General features: G+C 59.4%; 1 protein-coding gene across 6 annotated transcripts in view; it reads left to right on the top strand.

Moving 5' to 3' along the window:
• The window catches only part of TTC7B (tetratricopeptide repeat domain 7B), a 250,710-nt gene extending 234,777 nt beyond the window's left edge, over nucleotides 1–15,933 (top strand). For all 6 annotated transcript variants that reach the window (XM_038545550.1, XM_038545552.1, XM_038545551.1 and 3 more), the window contains one exon: nucleotides 14,939–15,933. In XM_038545550.1, coding sequence (XP_038401478.1) covers nucleotides 14,939–15,160 — 222 coding nt within the window. In that variant the 3' untranslated portion in view covers nucleotides 15,161–15,933. The remainder of the gene's footprint in view (nucleotides 1–14,938) is intronic.
• Nucleotides 15,934–16,218: the final 285 nt, after the last annotated feature.

The following is a 16,218-nucleotide window of genomic DNA, read 5'->3' as shown; positions in this document are numbered from 1 at the left end:
CCCTGTGCCTGGGCCCTGGGCTGGGGAGAAGGCCCAATGCTCCTCCCACAGCAGGTGGCTGGTGCAAGTTCGCTCAGGCCCAGGGCCTCTGTCTGGGGGAGTGGGCGCAGCGACGCGCTTGTCCCCTTAGGACCGATGGGGGACTTTTAAGGAAATGACGCTAACCTGGATGCTGATTTGTTCCATACTGAAGCGGCTCATGGTTAAGAGCTCAGTTGTGTCGGAAAAGAAAGCACTGGGCTGAGTCTCTGTCCCATTTCCGCAGCGGCCGTGCAGTTCCCTGATGGCAGCTGTTCCCCACAAGGCCCCAGCCGGGCTGCACGGTCACTGTTCCCAAGTCCTAGGACCGGGTCTAGGAGCCCCGGGGAGCAAGTCTTGGCAAAAACCCAGGAGTAGAACTCCCCACTTCTGAGCAAATTGCCTGTTTTCTTTCCTCACTAGATGGTAGCTTTCTTCAGCCCTGGTGCAGCAGGAATGCTGGGGGGCAGGGGTGCAGGGAGGGGCAGGGCACAGGCCGCTGAGCTCCCTGCCTGGAGTCTATGCTCTAAGTTCTCTTGTCATTTGTGGAAAAAAAATTTTTTTTTCCGAGCCCTGTCACTTCCAGCTCTCTCCATCAGAAGTATCTTATCACTTTTGTTTGTTTCTGTTTAAACATGGAAAAAATAGTCCGTGCCAGACCCTGGCAGGGATGGGGAGGCGCCTGCCAAAATGACCGAGTCCCCGGCGGCGGGTAGTGAATCACCCGTGTCCGTGTCTCAGTGCATTGTCCAGAAAACAGCGGTGTGACTGTGCCGGGGGTCAGGGGTAACAGGAAGCCCAGGGCCAGGAGCCCCCATCAGGGAACACTCAGACCTGGGGAGCACCCTGGCTTTGGATCCTCCTGGCAGGGGCTTGTGGAGCCCAGGTGAGCCTGCATCCCCAGGTGGCCTCCGGGCTGGGGTCTGGAAGCCTTGCTGGCCATCTGGGCTGAGGAGCACACCTGTCACCCTTCCACCCAGACAGACAGCACCCTCTGCTCCTGAGCCAGTCGCTGGGGACACCAACCATTGAGCCCAGGGGTGCAAGTTGGCCTGGCAGCTGGGCAAGGTTGCCACGCCCTTCTGGTGGACCTAGGCCTGACAGGAGGGGGTGACCAGCCCACAGCAGGGAGAGGACACCCCCAATGCCATTGCCAGTAAGCGTCCACTGGGGCCACACAGGCCTCTGGGGATACAGAGGTGAGTCTCCACAGCCCTGCCCCGGCTCCTGAGTTGGCACACAGTCCTCTGCACTGTGGGCTTATGGGGTTTCATCTCCCAGTACTGCCAGGGTGCCCATCCCCTGATGCTCTTCCACGCCGGGCCCCGGGCCTCCAGCCACTGGCTGCCTCTCAGGTGTCAGAGAGACGCTGCACTGCATGGCCTAGCTGCCTTCGGCCCCCCCCGGCGCTCAGCTCGGCCAAGACCAATGCAGCGCAGCCCGAAGCCAGGTCCCCAGGACCACCCTTGCAGGTCTACGTAGGCCTCTCCTCCTCCAGGAAGGCCCCTGCCCATCCCTTCCTGGCGTGCTGGGAGCAGTCTCCCCCATCCAGTCTGCAGAAAGAGACTCTGCCCTATAGTGTTTTGTGCTTGTTTCTCTACTCAACACTTAAGGCCTGAAACCACAGGTACAACAGGTGATCCCAAAAATTATTTGTTGGGTGCAAGATTTTTCCAAACCCTAGAATTGTCATCTTGAGCATTTGCTCCATTACTTTGTTCTAGGTTGGAAAAGTGAGGGAGAGAGAAGCTTCTGCCGAAGGTGGGTGCCTGGTGGTGGGCCCCAGAGCAGGATGGGGTGACATGCCCTTCACGGGCAGGATGCCCCCCAGCCCTGTGCTCCTGCCCCAGGGAAGGCCAGGACTTCTTGGTGGGAAGAGCCGGGACAGGCCTGTGCTGTGTTTGGTGGTAAATGGTGAGAAGCAAGTGCAGGGACACCCCTGGGAAGGTGTGACACCCTCCCCCTGCCCCATCAGAGGCCCGATGAGGGTCACAGGGAAGGAAGCCCAGCCCTGGACCTCAGGAATGGGGCGGGCACTTCCAGGCCTCTCTCACCGCCGGGCCCAGGGAGTCCCAGCAAGCTCTCGCCTCAGCTCACTTGTATGGATATTCCCGGGAGGACAGAGAACCTCCAGCTGGGGCCTGGCAGACACGTCCCCCACCACAGCTCTGGGCCGTGTCTCTCCCTCCGTGTCCATCATCTCCTGGGGAGCGAAGCATGTGCCTGCACCACCACCAGTCTCTCCCCTGGAAGCCGGGGTCCCCAGCCCCCAGGGGAAAGCTGGGCCTGAAGTTGACTCAGAGCGTCCCAGAGGCCCACACCTACCTCACTGGCTGGGCAGCCTCCCCAGAGGGTGGGAGGCTGGGCCTCTGCCTCCAGGGAGTGATTAGCACCGAACTTTCCACTGCGCAGATGAGTCGGGCCATGGGGCCGCGGGGAAGCGCTGACTTCCAGGCTGCCTGCACCGTTGTCTCTGCCCGACTTGTTGTTGGGGAAGGTAGATAAAAATACATAAATAAGTCAACCAGGGAGCTGTTGAAATTAGTCAACAGGAGTCTCTTGCCCATTACCAATGGAAAAGTGCGAGCGAGGGAGGCGCGTCAGCACCCACAGAAAATGCTGGCTGGGACGGGGCAGGTCCCATGGCAGCAGGGCCACGCTGTGGCTGTGCTCTCCCCTAGAAGTGGTAGCCGATATGCACGTCCACGCGGGGCCTCTGAGCTAACATGTGCTGCACCAAGGGGGGCGGGGGGGCGTGCAATTCAAACAGCAAATTGGGGGAAGGGATGGTGGAGAATCATCTAGAATTTTACCAAGAATTGCTACAGGCGTCAGAGTAAGGAGGATGCCCGGCATCCCTGTGTCTTTCTGGGGGAAGGACCCCAGGGGTTCCTCACCCTGCCCGCCCCCCCCACACCTTCAGCCTGAGTTGCACCGAGACAGACCTTCTCATCTATGTCCCCGGATAGTGCACGGGACTTGCCCCGTCTGACATTTCTCCAGTGGGTCAGTGTACCTTGCACAGCTGTAGAGTCACTGGTGCCGGTGTTTGTACATGCGAGTTTGTGGAGTTTGTGAGTGCCTGGCCCCAGGCTGCGGGGGGGCGCGGTGGGGGAGTGGGAAGCGAGCTCGCCCCAGAGGCCAGTATTTCCCAGTGGGTGCTCTCGGCCTGGCCTCCAGGGCAGGTTCCACCCCCAGGCGTTAGCACACAGATCAAAGCCATTCACCTCCCAGGGCTGGGGGGTGCTATGCTCGGACCTTGGGGACAGCTCAGAGGGAAGGTGGAAGCTGATGCCTTTTTAGCCTTTACAACGCTGAAGTCAGAGAAGGACTCAGACATTTTTTTTTCCCTCAGTCTCCTCCCCACTCCTTATCAGGAAGAGCAGGCAAAGATGGGGAGTCAGAGTGCCAGATGGCCTGGCCCTAGTTAGGGCATCGGAACTGCTGGGGATGCAGGGTACCCTCCGTCTCTGATGTGGAGTGTGACCAGTGTCTAAATGATCTCAGCCGCCAGCAGACAGTACAGGTGGGGGTGGTTGTGAGAGGAGCACCACGGCCAAATGGGAAGGGGCTGGGCTACAGGCGCACGGTGCTGGGGAAGGTGGGCATTATTCCCCATCAGCCCCTCTTGGGCCCCGTGGTGCTTCCTGGGGCTGGAGAGCCCATGGCCTGGCCCCACTGGATGTGCCGGCCCCCTAAGTGCCCCCATCACCCCCGGAGACCCTGATCCCCTGACCTGGAGGATCGTAAGCTGGTCCTTGGGAACCGGGTTCTTAGACCCAGTGTGGCCTCCGCGTGGCTGGGTGCCTGAGCCAGGTGCTTGCCCACCCAGGACCCCTTCCACATCTCTCTGCCATTGGTAAGGCCCCTCCCAGCTGCAGCTGCCCCCACACCTGTCCGCACGAAGCTTTAGAGGTAGAAGTAGCTGTGTGGTTGTGAGCCAGTCACCTCCTGGACGCTGAGCTTCCATTTTCTCATTTGTTAAAAAAGAAAAGGTGGGAGGGTTGTGTTCCGTCTTCTGGAATGTCCTCCCTTCTCCTTCCAGCAGGCCTTACTGTTCTGGACGCTGGGCCTTCGGCATGCACAGCGGGCCCAGCCTGGCTCAAGGGGCTCTCCATCTGGGGGGGGACCCACAGCACAGCAACCCCGCCAGCCCAGGGAGGGGCAGTCTGTGCCCCTGAGCTCCCAGCCCTCAGCACATGGTGCACAGGTGCGCAGTGACATTTGCGATCTAGGTGGAGGGCTTGCCCATTCGGGGCTCCTGTTACCCACCCATGACCCAGGAGACTGGCCCTTGGGGACGCCTTGGCTCTGCTCTGCCATCCTGACCGTGCTCTGGGCATCACTCTACACCAGGACCAGGCTGTGAGTCCTCGGTGCTTGGAAGCTGCTGGCGGGCTGGCTGACGGTAGGCCCTCCCAAGTGCTCTGATGATCCCCAGTGACTGTTCTCTAAAAGCCACCACAGCATGCAGATATTTTGGCACCGAGGCTGAAGTACCCAGTTTCAAAGAAATTAGGCCAGAGGAAATATGGGGCCAAACTGGGATTCCTGCGTGAAATCCACGCGAGGCCAGGCAGGCCCTGTGGCTTCTGGCCAGACTGGCCCCATCCTCACTGCTGGCCCGTTTCCTGCCTGAAAGCCAGCCTGTCACTCTGTTGTTGCAGCTTCAGCTCCTCCAAAATATTCCAAACCATTCTGGAAGGAAGAAACTTTGAAAGATCCTGCCGGGCAGACGAGTCATGAAAAGTAAAAGCCACACTCACATTGTCTTGGAGCTTAAGGGCTCCTTCTTCTGAACCCACAGTGTGGTCCCCTTTGGGTGCTCTGCTCAGTGATGTGGGGGTAGGGAGGCCTGGGGTTCCTGTTCCTGTAACACCCTGGACTGCATGAGAAAGAGAGACAGGCAGAGAGAGAGCGCTTCTGGAAGCTTTCTTCCAATTCTAAGGACTATCAGGTGGAAAGGGGAGGGGACTTTTGCCACGTGACTCCAGAGGACTCAAGGACCATCAAAGAGTGGGAATTAGACACAACGCCTAGTGAGGTCTCCACACGGTTCAGACGGCTCAGTGTGTGGTGTGGGCAGCCCAGGGCAGTGGTGAGCTCCCCGTCCCTGGAGGGTGTGAGCACAGTGGGAGGCTGCCTGGCAGGGCCTGCAACAGGGGCTCCTGCGTCATGAAGCAGAGGCCTGGACCCCCACCACCACCACCATCCCAAGGCCTTCTGCTTCCATGGATGGTTGGCTGCTGGTTTGGGAAAAATTGGGTTTTGTTTCCTTATGAGTTGAGGTCAATGTTAGAAAGGCCTGGGCTCCAGAAGGCACGTTTCTTCAAATAAAACATTTGACCTGGAAAAGAGGCCCCCCATGAGAGCACAGCCTCCCATGGCCGCAGCTCCCCTGAGGAGCAAAGGTGCCCGCAGCCTCTGGGAAGGGCGGGCAGGGGCTGGGGTCTTTGCCTCCCCCTCCTGGAACACTCGGCATCCAGTTCACCCTGAGGGCAGAGCCCCCCCGGGAGGGGGGCAGGGTCCTGCCCAGGCCTTCCCCAGGCCTGCCCCGCTGTGGCCGCAGAGCATCCATCTCTGGCCCCATCTTGTCGTCGGTGGTGTGAGGCCTGCTCACCTGGAGGCCTGGCTTCGGCTCAGCTCCTCTGCACAGCCTGTCCCCAAGGGCCCCTCCCCAGGGCCGCTCAGCCCTCATCTCCCTCCTCCCCTTGTCCCCCTCTCTGCTCTGCAGCCCCCGTCCCGGGTGCAGGATGGCAGTGGCCCTGGGCTGGGAATGTTCTGTCCCTGCGTGAAGGCCCGGTGGGGTGGCTGGGACCTGGAGGTGCTCACGAGCCTGCTGTCTGTGGTAAGACGGGCCCGAGCTTGCCAGGAAGGGCCGGCCTTCGCCTTTGCAGAAACTGGGCCAGAACTCAGTAAAATGGCCAAAACGAGAAAGGCCAGCCCATACCAGCCTGTGTGGCAGAAGAGCGGCTGACCCTCCGCAGGCCCTCCTCCAGGGCACCCCCAACTCGCTCTCGCTGGCCTAGCAAAGGGGGCTGAGTTACAGCGTGTGAACCCCGCCCGACTCTGGAGGTCTGGGCCCGACGCGGGGAAGGGCTGTAGGGCGGTGATGCCCTCGGCTCGGCCGGGGAACCTGGGGTCCCTGGCCCCTCGGAGCCCCTGGCCCGTTGGGCAGGCCCTGGCAAGGCCCGCGCATTTGGCCAGCACACGCCCTCGGCCCCCTGGCAAGCCAGCGCACGTTGCCAAGCTCTCAGGACACAGAAATGAAACATAAAACAGAGCCGGGTGTGGAGCGGACCTCACCCGGAGCCGCTGGAATCCAGGTGGAAAAGCTGAGCCCGCCCCCGCCCCTCCAAGTGCGTCTTCAGTTCCTTTTCAAGGCATCTTGGGAAGCAGGGCGGGACGCAGGCTACCCCCTCAGCGGCGCCCGCAAATGCGGGTGCTCAAAACTGCCAGCGCCTTTGATCCTGGCCAAGGAAGCAGGGGCCGCTCCCCAGGAAGGGAGGCAGGGCAGCCTGTCAGCGCCCTCCCCGCCACTGCCCCAGAAGGTCTCTGCAAAGCCGCTGCCTGTTGTGGCCCTCTCAGGGTGGGCCTGCCCGGCGGCCCATTCGTGTTCTCACCTAACAGGAACGTAGTTTTGTGAGCCCGGCCACAACACCCTGCCTCTGCCTGATGGATTGCATCCTCAGGAAGGAACAGACGAGAACCGGGGGGCCCTGCATGCTGGTTTCCTCCGTGGTGCCTCTGCTGCTGCTGATGCAGACTCCAGCCCTGCCAGTGCACAGCTGCTGGGAAGGGGCAGGAGCTCACCCGGGGACCCCGCCCACTTGGGGCCCCCGTGGGCTTCCAGGAGGCGCTCACTGTGCCAGGCACTGGCCCCCGGCAGGCCAGCACAGAGCAGGCGGGGTTGAGGGCAGAGTTCAGGTGTGGGGTGCGCGCCAGGCAGCACCCCAGGCCCCTCCGCCCCGCCCCTGCACCTTTGGGGACCTAGCCCCACTCTGCATCCAGCAGGGTCACGGCCGCGGGCAAGGCCCGTCTCCTCTCTGGCCCTCTGTTTCCTTGTCTGTGAATCTGTTGGTGGCTGCTGGGTTCTTCAGAGGCGTCCGGTCTGTATGTGGCCAGATACCCGAGGGGAGGCCATGGCAATGCACTGGGGACAGAGCACCTGTTCCCGTCGGGCGGCCGCCACCCCCCGAACAGCTGCATCACCGATGTCCCTGGAAGGCAGAGTGAGTGAGTGGGCTCTGACGGGAGAGTGGACAAGGGGGACCTGAGGCCTAGACTTTGGCGCATGTTAGCTGAAAGCACTGGCAAGAAGCCACGGCCACCTCTGTTTTCCTCGCCATCACACAGGGTCCTTCACCATCCACTTGTCTGTCCTTCCATCCATTCACCAAATATTCCCCGAGAACCTTCTCGTGCCAGTCCCACCCTGGGGGCTGGACGTGCATGGATGAATCAGATCAGATGGTACTCGAGCTTCCTGAGCACTATCCGGAGGGACGGTGGGGGGGGGGGGGTGGAGTTGGCAGCGAAGAGCTTCGTAACTGTGGGCATCTGAGTTCGTAACTGAGGGCATCTCCCCTCCCCTGATCACACCGATGATGGTGACCGTTCGCCAGAGGTGTACTGAGCGCTTCACAAACTTGGTCTCACTTGGGCCTCACGTACTCCTGTGAGTTGATATTTATCCCCGTTGTACAGACAAAGCATCTGGAACCCAGAAGTGGCCCAAGTCACGGACGTAGCTCTTAACCTACACTCCCCACTCTCTGAGGGAGCGCCAGGCCGGTCCTTGCACTGGGCGGCCCGGTGACCATAGCCGCAGTCTGCAGAGCTCCTCATTACCCCTCGCCCCTGTGCCGATCCCATCACCAGCCACCTCTGACCAGCGCGGCCACAGCTCAGGCTGCAGCCAGCTCGGCAGCTCCGTCGTTGTCCCAGGGGGTGTCCGGCTGGGGTAGCAGGCTTTCCTCTAGCTGCCATCACGATCCCAGGGTCCTGACAACAGAAGTCCCGCCAGGGGGAGGCTGATGCATCTTTATCCAAAGCCTTGGAGGTGCTGGTTTGGCTTGAACGGCCCAGGGAGCTGCAGATGTGGGCATGAGCTCCCGTCTGCTCCTCCCAGGGACAGCCCTTGGCCTCAGGCCCCGGGCTCACGGGTGCTGGGCACAAGCACCGGCTCTGGGCCAGACAGGCCTGGACTGGGTCAGCGGGGGCTTTAAACATGGTTCTTATTCGTAGATACTCAGGGTCTCCTCATTTACCCGTTCCCGTTCCTCACTGAGTACAGCCCTCCTGCTCGGCGCCACGCCTCACAGCACAGAGGTGACCGCGGCCTGCCGGGTCCCTGCCCTCCAGGCGTTGGGGGCAAGGCCTAGCGGGCGGCCGGGATGGAGACAGAGCTCCCATGGGACAGTTAGGGAAGCGCCTCGCTGTCGGTAGCACACGCAGTGCATTGGTTATGATACTTTGCCCACTAAAACTCAGTGGAGCCTGGTGATCCATACATTTGTCCTCTGGGGTTTATCTGTATTTTTGGTAGAACCTCCTGATGATGCTGCCCCACCTCCCCCCACCCCCCGCAGTGGTGCGATGTGGAACTTCTGACCCAGGACGGGACACAAGACTCTTAAATACTCCGGTGCCACCCCCGACACTGCACGACCTCCCCGTCCCTGGCCTTGGTAGGTCCAGCAGCCCCTGCAAAACCCCGGCCGGCTCTGACGTGGCAAGGGCACCTGCTGACCCCTGCTCCAGAAGCCGAGAGCAATGCCCACAGGCGGAGCCCACAGCCAGAGCCCAGTGAGGCAGGGCAAGCATGAGGGAGCCGCACGTTTGATTTCCAGAGCATCCTGCCTTGGAGAAAGCCACAGCCACAGAGAAACCACTGCTTGACCCCCGGCTAGAGCTGAGCTGCAGAGCTGCTGTTTAGCGGGGGCTCGGCGCTGGGGGCATGCTTCCTTGCAAGGACATTATGTCTCTGTGCCCGTGCCTCTGCAGGGACAGGCAGTGGTCCACGACATGCCCCTGAGCCCGGCCAAGGGCTGACCCGGCGCGTGCGCAGAGCACCATGGGGGTATCTGAAATCTCCCAAAGGGGCTGTTGTCCTGCAGCCTCACTCTGCGTCATCTGCTCCAGGGCTTCGGGTGCTCTCCAGAGCCAGGGCTGGAGCAGGAAGGCCAAACAGGCTCCTCTCCTGCTCAGGTGTCCCCGACACGTGGCGAGGTCTTCAGTCCTCGGGCATCAGTTATCAACACACACAAGACGTGAGCGAGGAAGAGGCTACTTGTCTTCAAATCAGCCAAGTCCATTTTGCCTTGTTTGAAAAAATAACAGGTTTAATTCCCTCATTTACTTCCAATTTGGTGCAGCACCAAGATCTTATTTGTACAGAACACCTGTTTACAGTAATCACGGGCCTGGGAGGCTGTCTTCGCTTGTGCCCAAAGAAAGGGACAAATAAGTTAGCTCTCAGTGATTCCCATCTTCGGGAAGGCCAGCCCGGCTCCTCCTCACCTGCAGTGGCTGAGGAACGCCGGGGTTGAGGCAGGTGGTGAAAGCCCGTTGGCACAGCCGCTCCCGGGAGAAGGAAAGGGTCTGGTGTCAAGAGCAGGCACGAGCTGTCGAGTTCACATCTCAGCCCTGTCACTTGCTGCCTGCATGTGTGTCTTGGGGGTCTTAGACGCACCCAGCACCCGGCACGTGACAGCTGCTCCGTCTCATTAGGATTTTCACTGGGCCCCAAGCTCTGAGAGCCTTGCTCTGTATCCCCAGCGCATGGCAGGGATCTGGGCGATCACCCAGTGGAGTTTGGGATTTTGATATGGGGGAGAAGGTGAGTTATTCTGCTCGTGAAATAGGTCAGCCCTGGAAATCTCGGTCTCCTGCCAGCCTGAGGGCTGGGAGCGGGACCCATGCCTCTGGGTAGGACTGCCTAAGGGTGGGGGCAGTGTGGCCTGGGCTCTTGGGGGAATGGCTATCAGCAGGGCTTTGAGCACATGGGCTAGAGCTCCAGCGGGAGGGGCCAGACTAGGAATGACAGAGGTTGGGGAGGTGGAAGGGGGCAGGGGGATGCATCCTGCAGAAGTGCATGGGCTCTCCGAGGTCCGAGGTCCGTACTAAGAGAAAGCTGGATCCAGCCAGTGGTGAGGATAGTTAAAAGCCAGCTCAGGAGTTAGGTCTTTGATGGTCGGAGAAGAGAGGAAGCAGGGCCTGTAGAATCAGAAAGGGGGCCAGGTTCTAGTGCGTAGGTGCACAACAAAGCCAAGGAAGGCCTCTCCCCACACATGGGGGCTTGGGTGGTGTGTCCGTCCTGACAGCCAGGTCCCAGCCCACCTCTGGCCAGCCCGGCTGCAACTCTGGCACCAAGCAATAGCCCAGACCCCAGCCAGAGCTGGTCCTGGTTGATCCCATTATGTGACTGATGTCAGAGCTGCTCTTGGCTTGCTGGGGCCCTGGGCAGAGGCCGAGTTTTCATTCCTTTGCCAAAAGCCCGAGCTGGCGGCCCCTGGCAAGCATCCGATGTCTCCCTGAGCAGTTCCAGCTTTAGGAATTAATTCCACTAAACAGATTGCTCAGGAAGCTTCAAGGTCATCTGGAAAGGGGAGCCTGTGCCCACATTAGGAATAGAAGTCCAGGTATATGGGCTGGAAATTTCCGAGCCCACAAGAAGTCTGCAGCTCTGGACAACATGAAGACTCTCAGCTGCCCAGGACTGAGGGTGACAGGTCAGATTAGCCCAGCGGCTGGCTCTCTGCAGGCATTTGGGGGTGGGTAGGCTTGCCCCCTGCCATATACCCTGGAGTCCCCATGATAGGCTGCAACCAGATTGAGCAGCCTGCCATCTTCTGATCAGACTTCCCAGCAAAAAGACCAATGTCCTTGTCCCCACTCCAGCAGGGTGGGGGCAGGTCTTTGCCACTGAGACCAGCGACCTCTGGGCTCCACATCTCATTGGCCCACTCCCTGGCTAACAAGACCCCGCAGACCTTCAGCACCCTCATCCACCCCAGCCTCAGGGTCACAGCCAGCCTGTGGGCCACCCAAGGGAGACAGGGAGCCCTCCTAGCCCTTGGGCAGGTGCCTAGGATGCTCCCCAGCAGCAGTCTGAGTTGGAGAATACCTCTGGCTGGCTGGAGAGGAACCTCTGTCTCGGTCATAAGCATGGGGAGGAGGGACAGAGCCAGTTCTCCATGGTTGGAGAAATGAAAAGGAAGACCCAGCCCACAGATGCCCATTTGCTCAGGCGTCACTGGGTCAGTGCCTGAGGGGTTCCGGGTGTGTCTCTTAAAGCCACAGAGGCAGCAGTGAGCAAGTAAGCGGGCCAGATGGATGGGGGCAGCATGGGGGTTTGGGCCTTGGGCAGACCTGGGTTAGCCTGCAGCCCCATATTCATTGGCCCTGCGACTTTGGGCAAGATCCTGGGCCTTTGTGGACCTTGCCTCTTTGCATCTGAAGTGGTAAACGTGAGATGAGCCAAGTACGGGTGCCTAGCGTCACGCCTGTTGGGAAGGAAGCAGCGTGGGGCTGACTGACAGCAGCCCAGCCCAGCGGAACCTAAATTATGCTCTAAGCCTGCGGCCAAGAAACCAAGGATGCCTCTTTCCACCTCACCAGGGGCTTGCCCCTCGTCCACCCTTGGCCCAGCACGTGCAGCAGGTGTGAAGGGCCACTCAGAAAAAGGCTGCGTGTGTTCGGTAATTTGGTGCACTGAGGAGGTCCTACCTTGAAGGGGTGGGTACAAGGCAACTTGTGTAATCTTCATGGCTCTGCTTGCTGCCATCACCCAGACCCCCCTCCCTCCCTCCTGCTTCTCCGTCAGTTAAATTGGAATGTTCTAGACTGAGCTCAAGCTCATAACCTGCCCTGGAAGAAAAGGAGGCAGGAGCTCATTGGTCCTCATGTTCCGTTGCTCAGAACTTCGGGAAGGCCTCCCGCCCTTTCCCACCTGACCTCCAGGACCAAGGAGTGCGAGTTTCTCTGAAGGAGGGCCGGGGGGGGGGGGTGCACAGCACCGCGCCAGGAGATGGAGATGACCCCTGACTCCTGGCCCACCCTGGGCTCTGCACCCAAATGGATTTCAGGCCCTAAGAATTCGGATGTGCAGGAGGCAGCTGTGCGCCCGGGGCCAGCGACAGGGCTGTAGAAGCCAGTTTGCTCACCTGCCCAACGGGGTGTGTGCGTTGGGAGATTTCCCCTCTGGGTGATGGGTGCTCCTCCGTGGCGGGATCTTTCTCCTCAGCAAACAGCAGCAGGCCGGGCAGCCAGGTGAGGGCCTATCCCAGCCGTGCCCAGGAGAAACTACTTCGGGGTCTCCCTGGGTGGGTTAAATGAACTAAAGGATATAAGCCCCGGGAACGGCGCCTGGTGCAGTATAAACACCGGGAAAGCCCGTGTTGCTGTTACCACTATGCACCGTCCGGCCAGGAAGCCGCCAGGTCCATGCTGGGCGTTTGCCCCTGCTCCCTTGCCCACGCACGGGTGGGGAATGGCACCTGTCCCTGGTGGTCTCTGCACACCTGACCCTCACCAGCCTGGGCAAGGCAGCTGAAACCCAGAAGTTCCCTCTGGAGAACGGGAAGGCCCGTAGGCCGAGAGAAATTCCCAAAGGCACCATGAAATCCTAATTGCAAGGCCACTGCTCTTGTCTTAATGCTTCAGGGAGGGGGCCACCCTGCTGCCCAGAGCCCTGGCTCTGACAGGTCTGATTTAGGATCTGGACTCCAGCGTGGCCATGGTTTAAGCACGGAGAGACGTTAAGAAAGGGAACGAATACTGTTTCCTTTCGGTTTTCCTCCCAGAGTAGAGCTGACACTGAGGTCCTGCTGCACCAGCCTCCTCCTCGGCCTCCTCGCTCAAGAAGGCAGCTCGGGGGGGGCACAAAAAGGAAGTGCAAGGCCTCACTGGGAGATTTAGGATGAGGTACGAGGGACCGGTGGGCGGGCCACATTCTTGGGAGGGAAGACACGACCCTGCACATGCCAGGCTCCTCCATGCACCCCTGGAGACTTGGTGGGTGCACGATTCAGCCCTCAAAGGGCACGAAAGAAATGATTCCGAAGTTGGTCTGGCAAGGGATAGAGCTCAGTTGTCAACAAATATATGAAAGCAAAGAGAAGGAGGAGAGGCTCTCATGTCCACCTCCACTGTTGGAAGCCAACATGGGCTAAGGGAGGCCTAAACGGCACAGTCCCTGTGCGAAGGGAAGGTGCTGCCGCCCGCGGGAGAGCCCCCGTGTCCCAGGTGACCATTCACTCTGGCCGGGGGCAGTGCCTCGCGGGAGTGGGGAGGTGGGCGGCCGGCCAGCGAGTGTCCAGCCCAGGAGAAGAAACCCACGTTGGTTCCTGTCTGCCGAGATAAAGCAGACAGCTCCTGAGCAGGGTGGAATTGAACACGTGTCAGCTCTTTGAAAGGGTAACTTGCAGAGCTTTGAAGTGACGAAAAAAAGAAAAAAAACCCACAAAACCAGCCAACACAAGTTCAACGAATCCAATTTAAAAAACCAAAAACTTGTGTTCAAAGGAAAGAAATCTCAGAAGTTCAACAACAGTCTAGACACTTGTGATCGTGGGTGAATCGCCGTCCTCTAACAAGGTGTAAACAGAGACGTGGCAAACAGTTCACCTCCATGGCTCCTTAAAAATAAATAAATAAATGCAGGTTTTAGTAAGGAGGGCGGGTCTGTGCCTCCGAAGTCACCGTGGTAGGGGCTGGGGGACCAGCCCCTGACACCCTGCTTGTGGCTCTGAAGGCCCTGCCCCTGTGGGGATCTCACCTGCAGAGCCTTTGGAGAACCCTATAAAGAGGCATATCCTCCAACCCAGTCAGGCCACTGTGGGGACATTTGCTCTAAAAGAGGAACCCCCCAACGGTCGTCAAGCTGGTCCCACTGAGCCCCATCCAGGAGAAGCCTGCGCCCACCCCATGGTCCTGCTCCCGAGCAGTTTCCTTTGTCTGTTCATACCCAGAAGAGGTAGGGTCCCATTCGCCCACAGGGTAGGGGACTGTAGGACAGATTTGACCCGGGCTGCTCTATAGGGCGCAGCGCCACTGTCTGGAAAGATGTTCATCACAGCGTGATTTACAGTAGTAGAGAGAGTGGGCACATCCCGAGGCGGCCGGTGAGGGAGAGGTCGAGGAAATGAGGCTCTGTCCTTGGCTCAAAGAGAGCAGCTCGGGAACATGGTTCCAGTAAAATATCGGGGGACCGTTGCCTACATCCTAATTAAAACTGTGTGAGGTGGGGGCGCCTGGGGGGCTCAGTGGGTGAAGCATCTGAATCTTGATTTCAGCCCAGGTCACAACCTCAGGGTCGTGAAGTCGAGCCCCGGGTCGGGCTCTGTGCTCTGAGGGGGGCCTGCTTCTCTCTCCCTCTCCCTCTGCACCTGCACCTGCTCGAGTTCTCTCTCTCTCTCTCTCCCTCTCTCTCCCTCCCTCTCAAATAAATGAATCTTTGAAGCAAAATAAAATAACATGAAGCTGTGTAAGGTGACAGCCGAGCTTGGGGTGAGTGGGCATGGTGAAAGCAGGGGCTGGTTTCTGGTGGGGGGACAATCCTGTTCCAGTCATTGCAATGTTAACACCACGAACAACGTTTCTTCAGGTGAGGAGCATGGGTCGGTACAGAGCGTCCCTTCCGACGGGCCCCCCCACCCTGGGCCTTCAGGGCCCGCCTGAACCCCAGGAGACTGCAGGTCTCGTCCTTCTAAAGCGGCAGAGCGGGGCCCCCTCCTACAGGGCAAGCCGCGCCCCAGCCGTTGCCCCTGCATGCGGGGAGCGTTGGCACCTCTGGGTGCCCAGCCCCATGGACATCAGCCCCCCCACAACCTGCAGATGCTCAGGCACAGGCAAGAGCCTGCAGGTGCAGGGCCTCTCTGACTGTCTGTCTGTCTGTCTGTCTCTCCGCCGCCCGCAGGCCCTGATCCTCCATCAGCTGGGCCGCTACAGTCTAGCGGAGAAGATCCTCCGGGATGCGGTGCAGGTGAACTCGACGGCCCACGAGGTCTGGAACGGCCTGGGCGAGGTCCTCCAGGCGCAGGGCAACGACGCGGCGGCCACCGAGTGCTTCCTGACGGCCCTGGAGCTGGAAGCCAGCAGCCCCGCGGTGCCCTTCACCATCATCCCCCGGGTGCTCTGAGCAGGCACCTGCCAGCCTCACTGCCGCTCTGTCCCCCCCGCCCCCGCCTGGGGCGCCCCCCCACCCCCCTGCACCGAGGCCGCGGACAGACGGGCAGACGGACGGCCGGACGGACGTGCGATTGACCGCAGTGAACTAACCCAACAAGCCCCGATCATCGCTCGCTCTCCTCGCGCATTTCTGTCGTCGTTCCTGGCCAGCCCAGTGATAGTCTTGGAACCTCCTGACGTTCAAAACGGATTACGTGCCATATTTCGTTAGTCGACATCTGCGTTGTAAAGTCAAATGATAATGGACTTAATCAGCAAATGTAGAAGAATATATTCAGAGTTAAAATTCAGTGGCAGAGCAGATTATTTTTATCAGAGCTGTAAAGAAATCTCTCCTCCCCGTCACCACGCCTGCCCCACCCGCGGCCCGGAAAACCAAATGTGAATTTTCTGTTTCCCACCTCGGTCCTCGTCCAAAGCCAGGACACCAGCTGACAATTTCTTGGTTCTGTTGTCAATAATTGTACCATGTGAATTCCTGTCCTCACTTAGAGCAAAGCCTGAGTTCGAGAATGTTTCTATTTCACCACTATATGCCTGTTACAAGAGAAGGAAATAGGAGCTATTTAAGTTTAACTTTTTTATGTGAATTCAGAGTTTATTTATCGATGGAAATATGTACAAAGATGCTTCAAATGGAATATTTACCGACATTCCTTATACATGACAGACACTTGGCTAAATGGGAAGATGATGTTAATAATAAAATGATTTTTAAATGGACTCGCGGCCCGTGTCGTTGCTGGAAGCCTACAGAGCCGAGGGGGTAAGGCTCAGTCCCCGGGGGGTGGGGAAGTTGTTGGCGCCCACACCTGCCCTGGCTGGGTCAGCCCTTGGCGCCAGGGACCTAGCCCTGAGTGTCCCGTGGGAAGTCACTTTTCCCACCACTCCCAAGTCGTCTGGGTCGGGAGCAGGGGACAGGCCCGGGGACATCTGCATTCGTGGGCAAAGAGGATTAGGAACGAGCATGTGACCTGAAGGGGCCCACTAGCGGGGGAGCTGTCAGGA

The sequence above is a fragment of the Canis lupus genome, chromosome 8, assembly GCF_011100685.1.
Source record: "Canis lupus familiaris isolate Mischka breed German Shepherd chromosome 8, alternate assembly UU_Cfam_GSD_1.0, whole genome shotgun sequence".
In the NCBI taxonomy this organism is placed as follows: Eukaryota; Metazoa; Chordata; class Mammalia; order Carnivora; family Canidae; genus Canis; species Canis lupus.
Note: the sequence above shows the minus strand (reverse complement) of the source record. Positions and strands in the feature narration are given on the sequence as shown.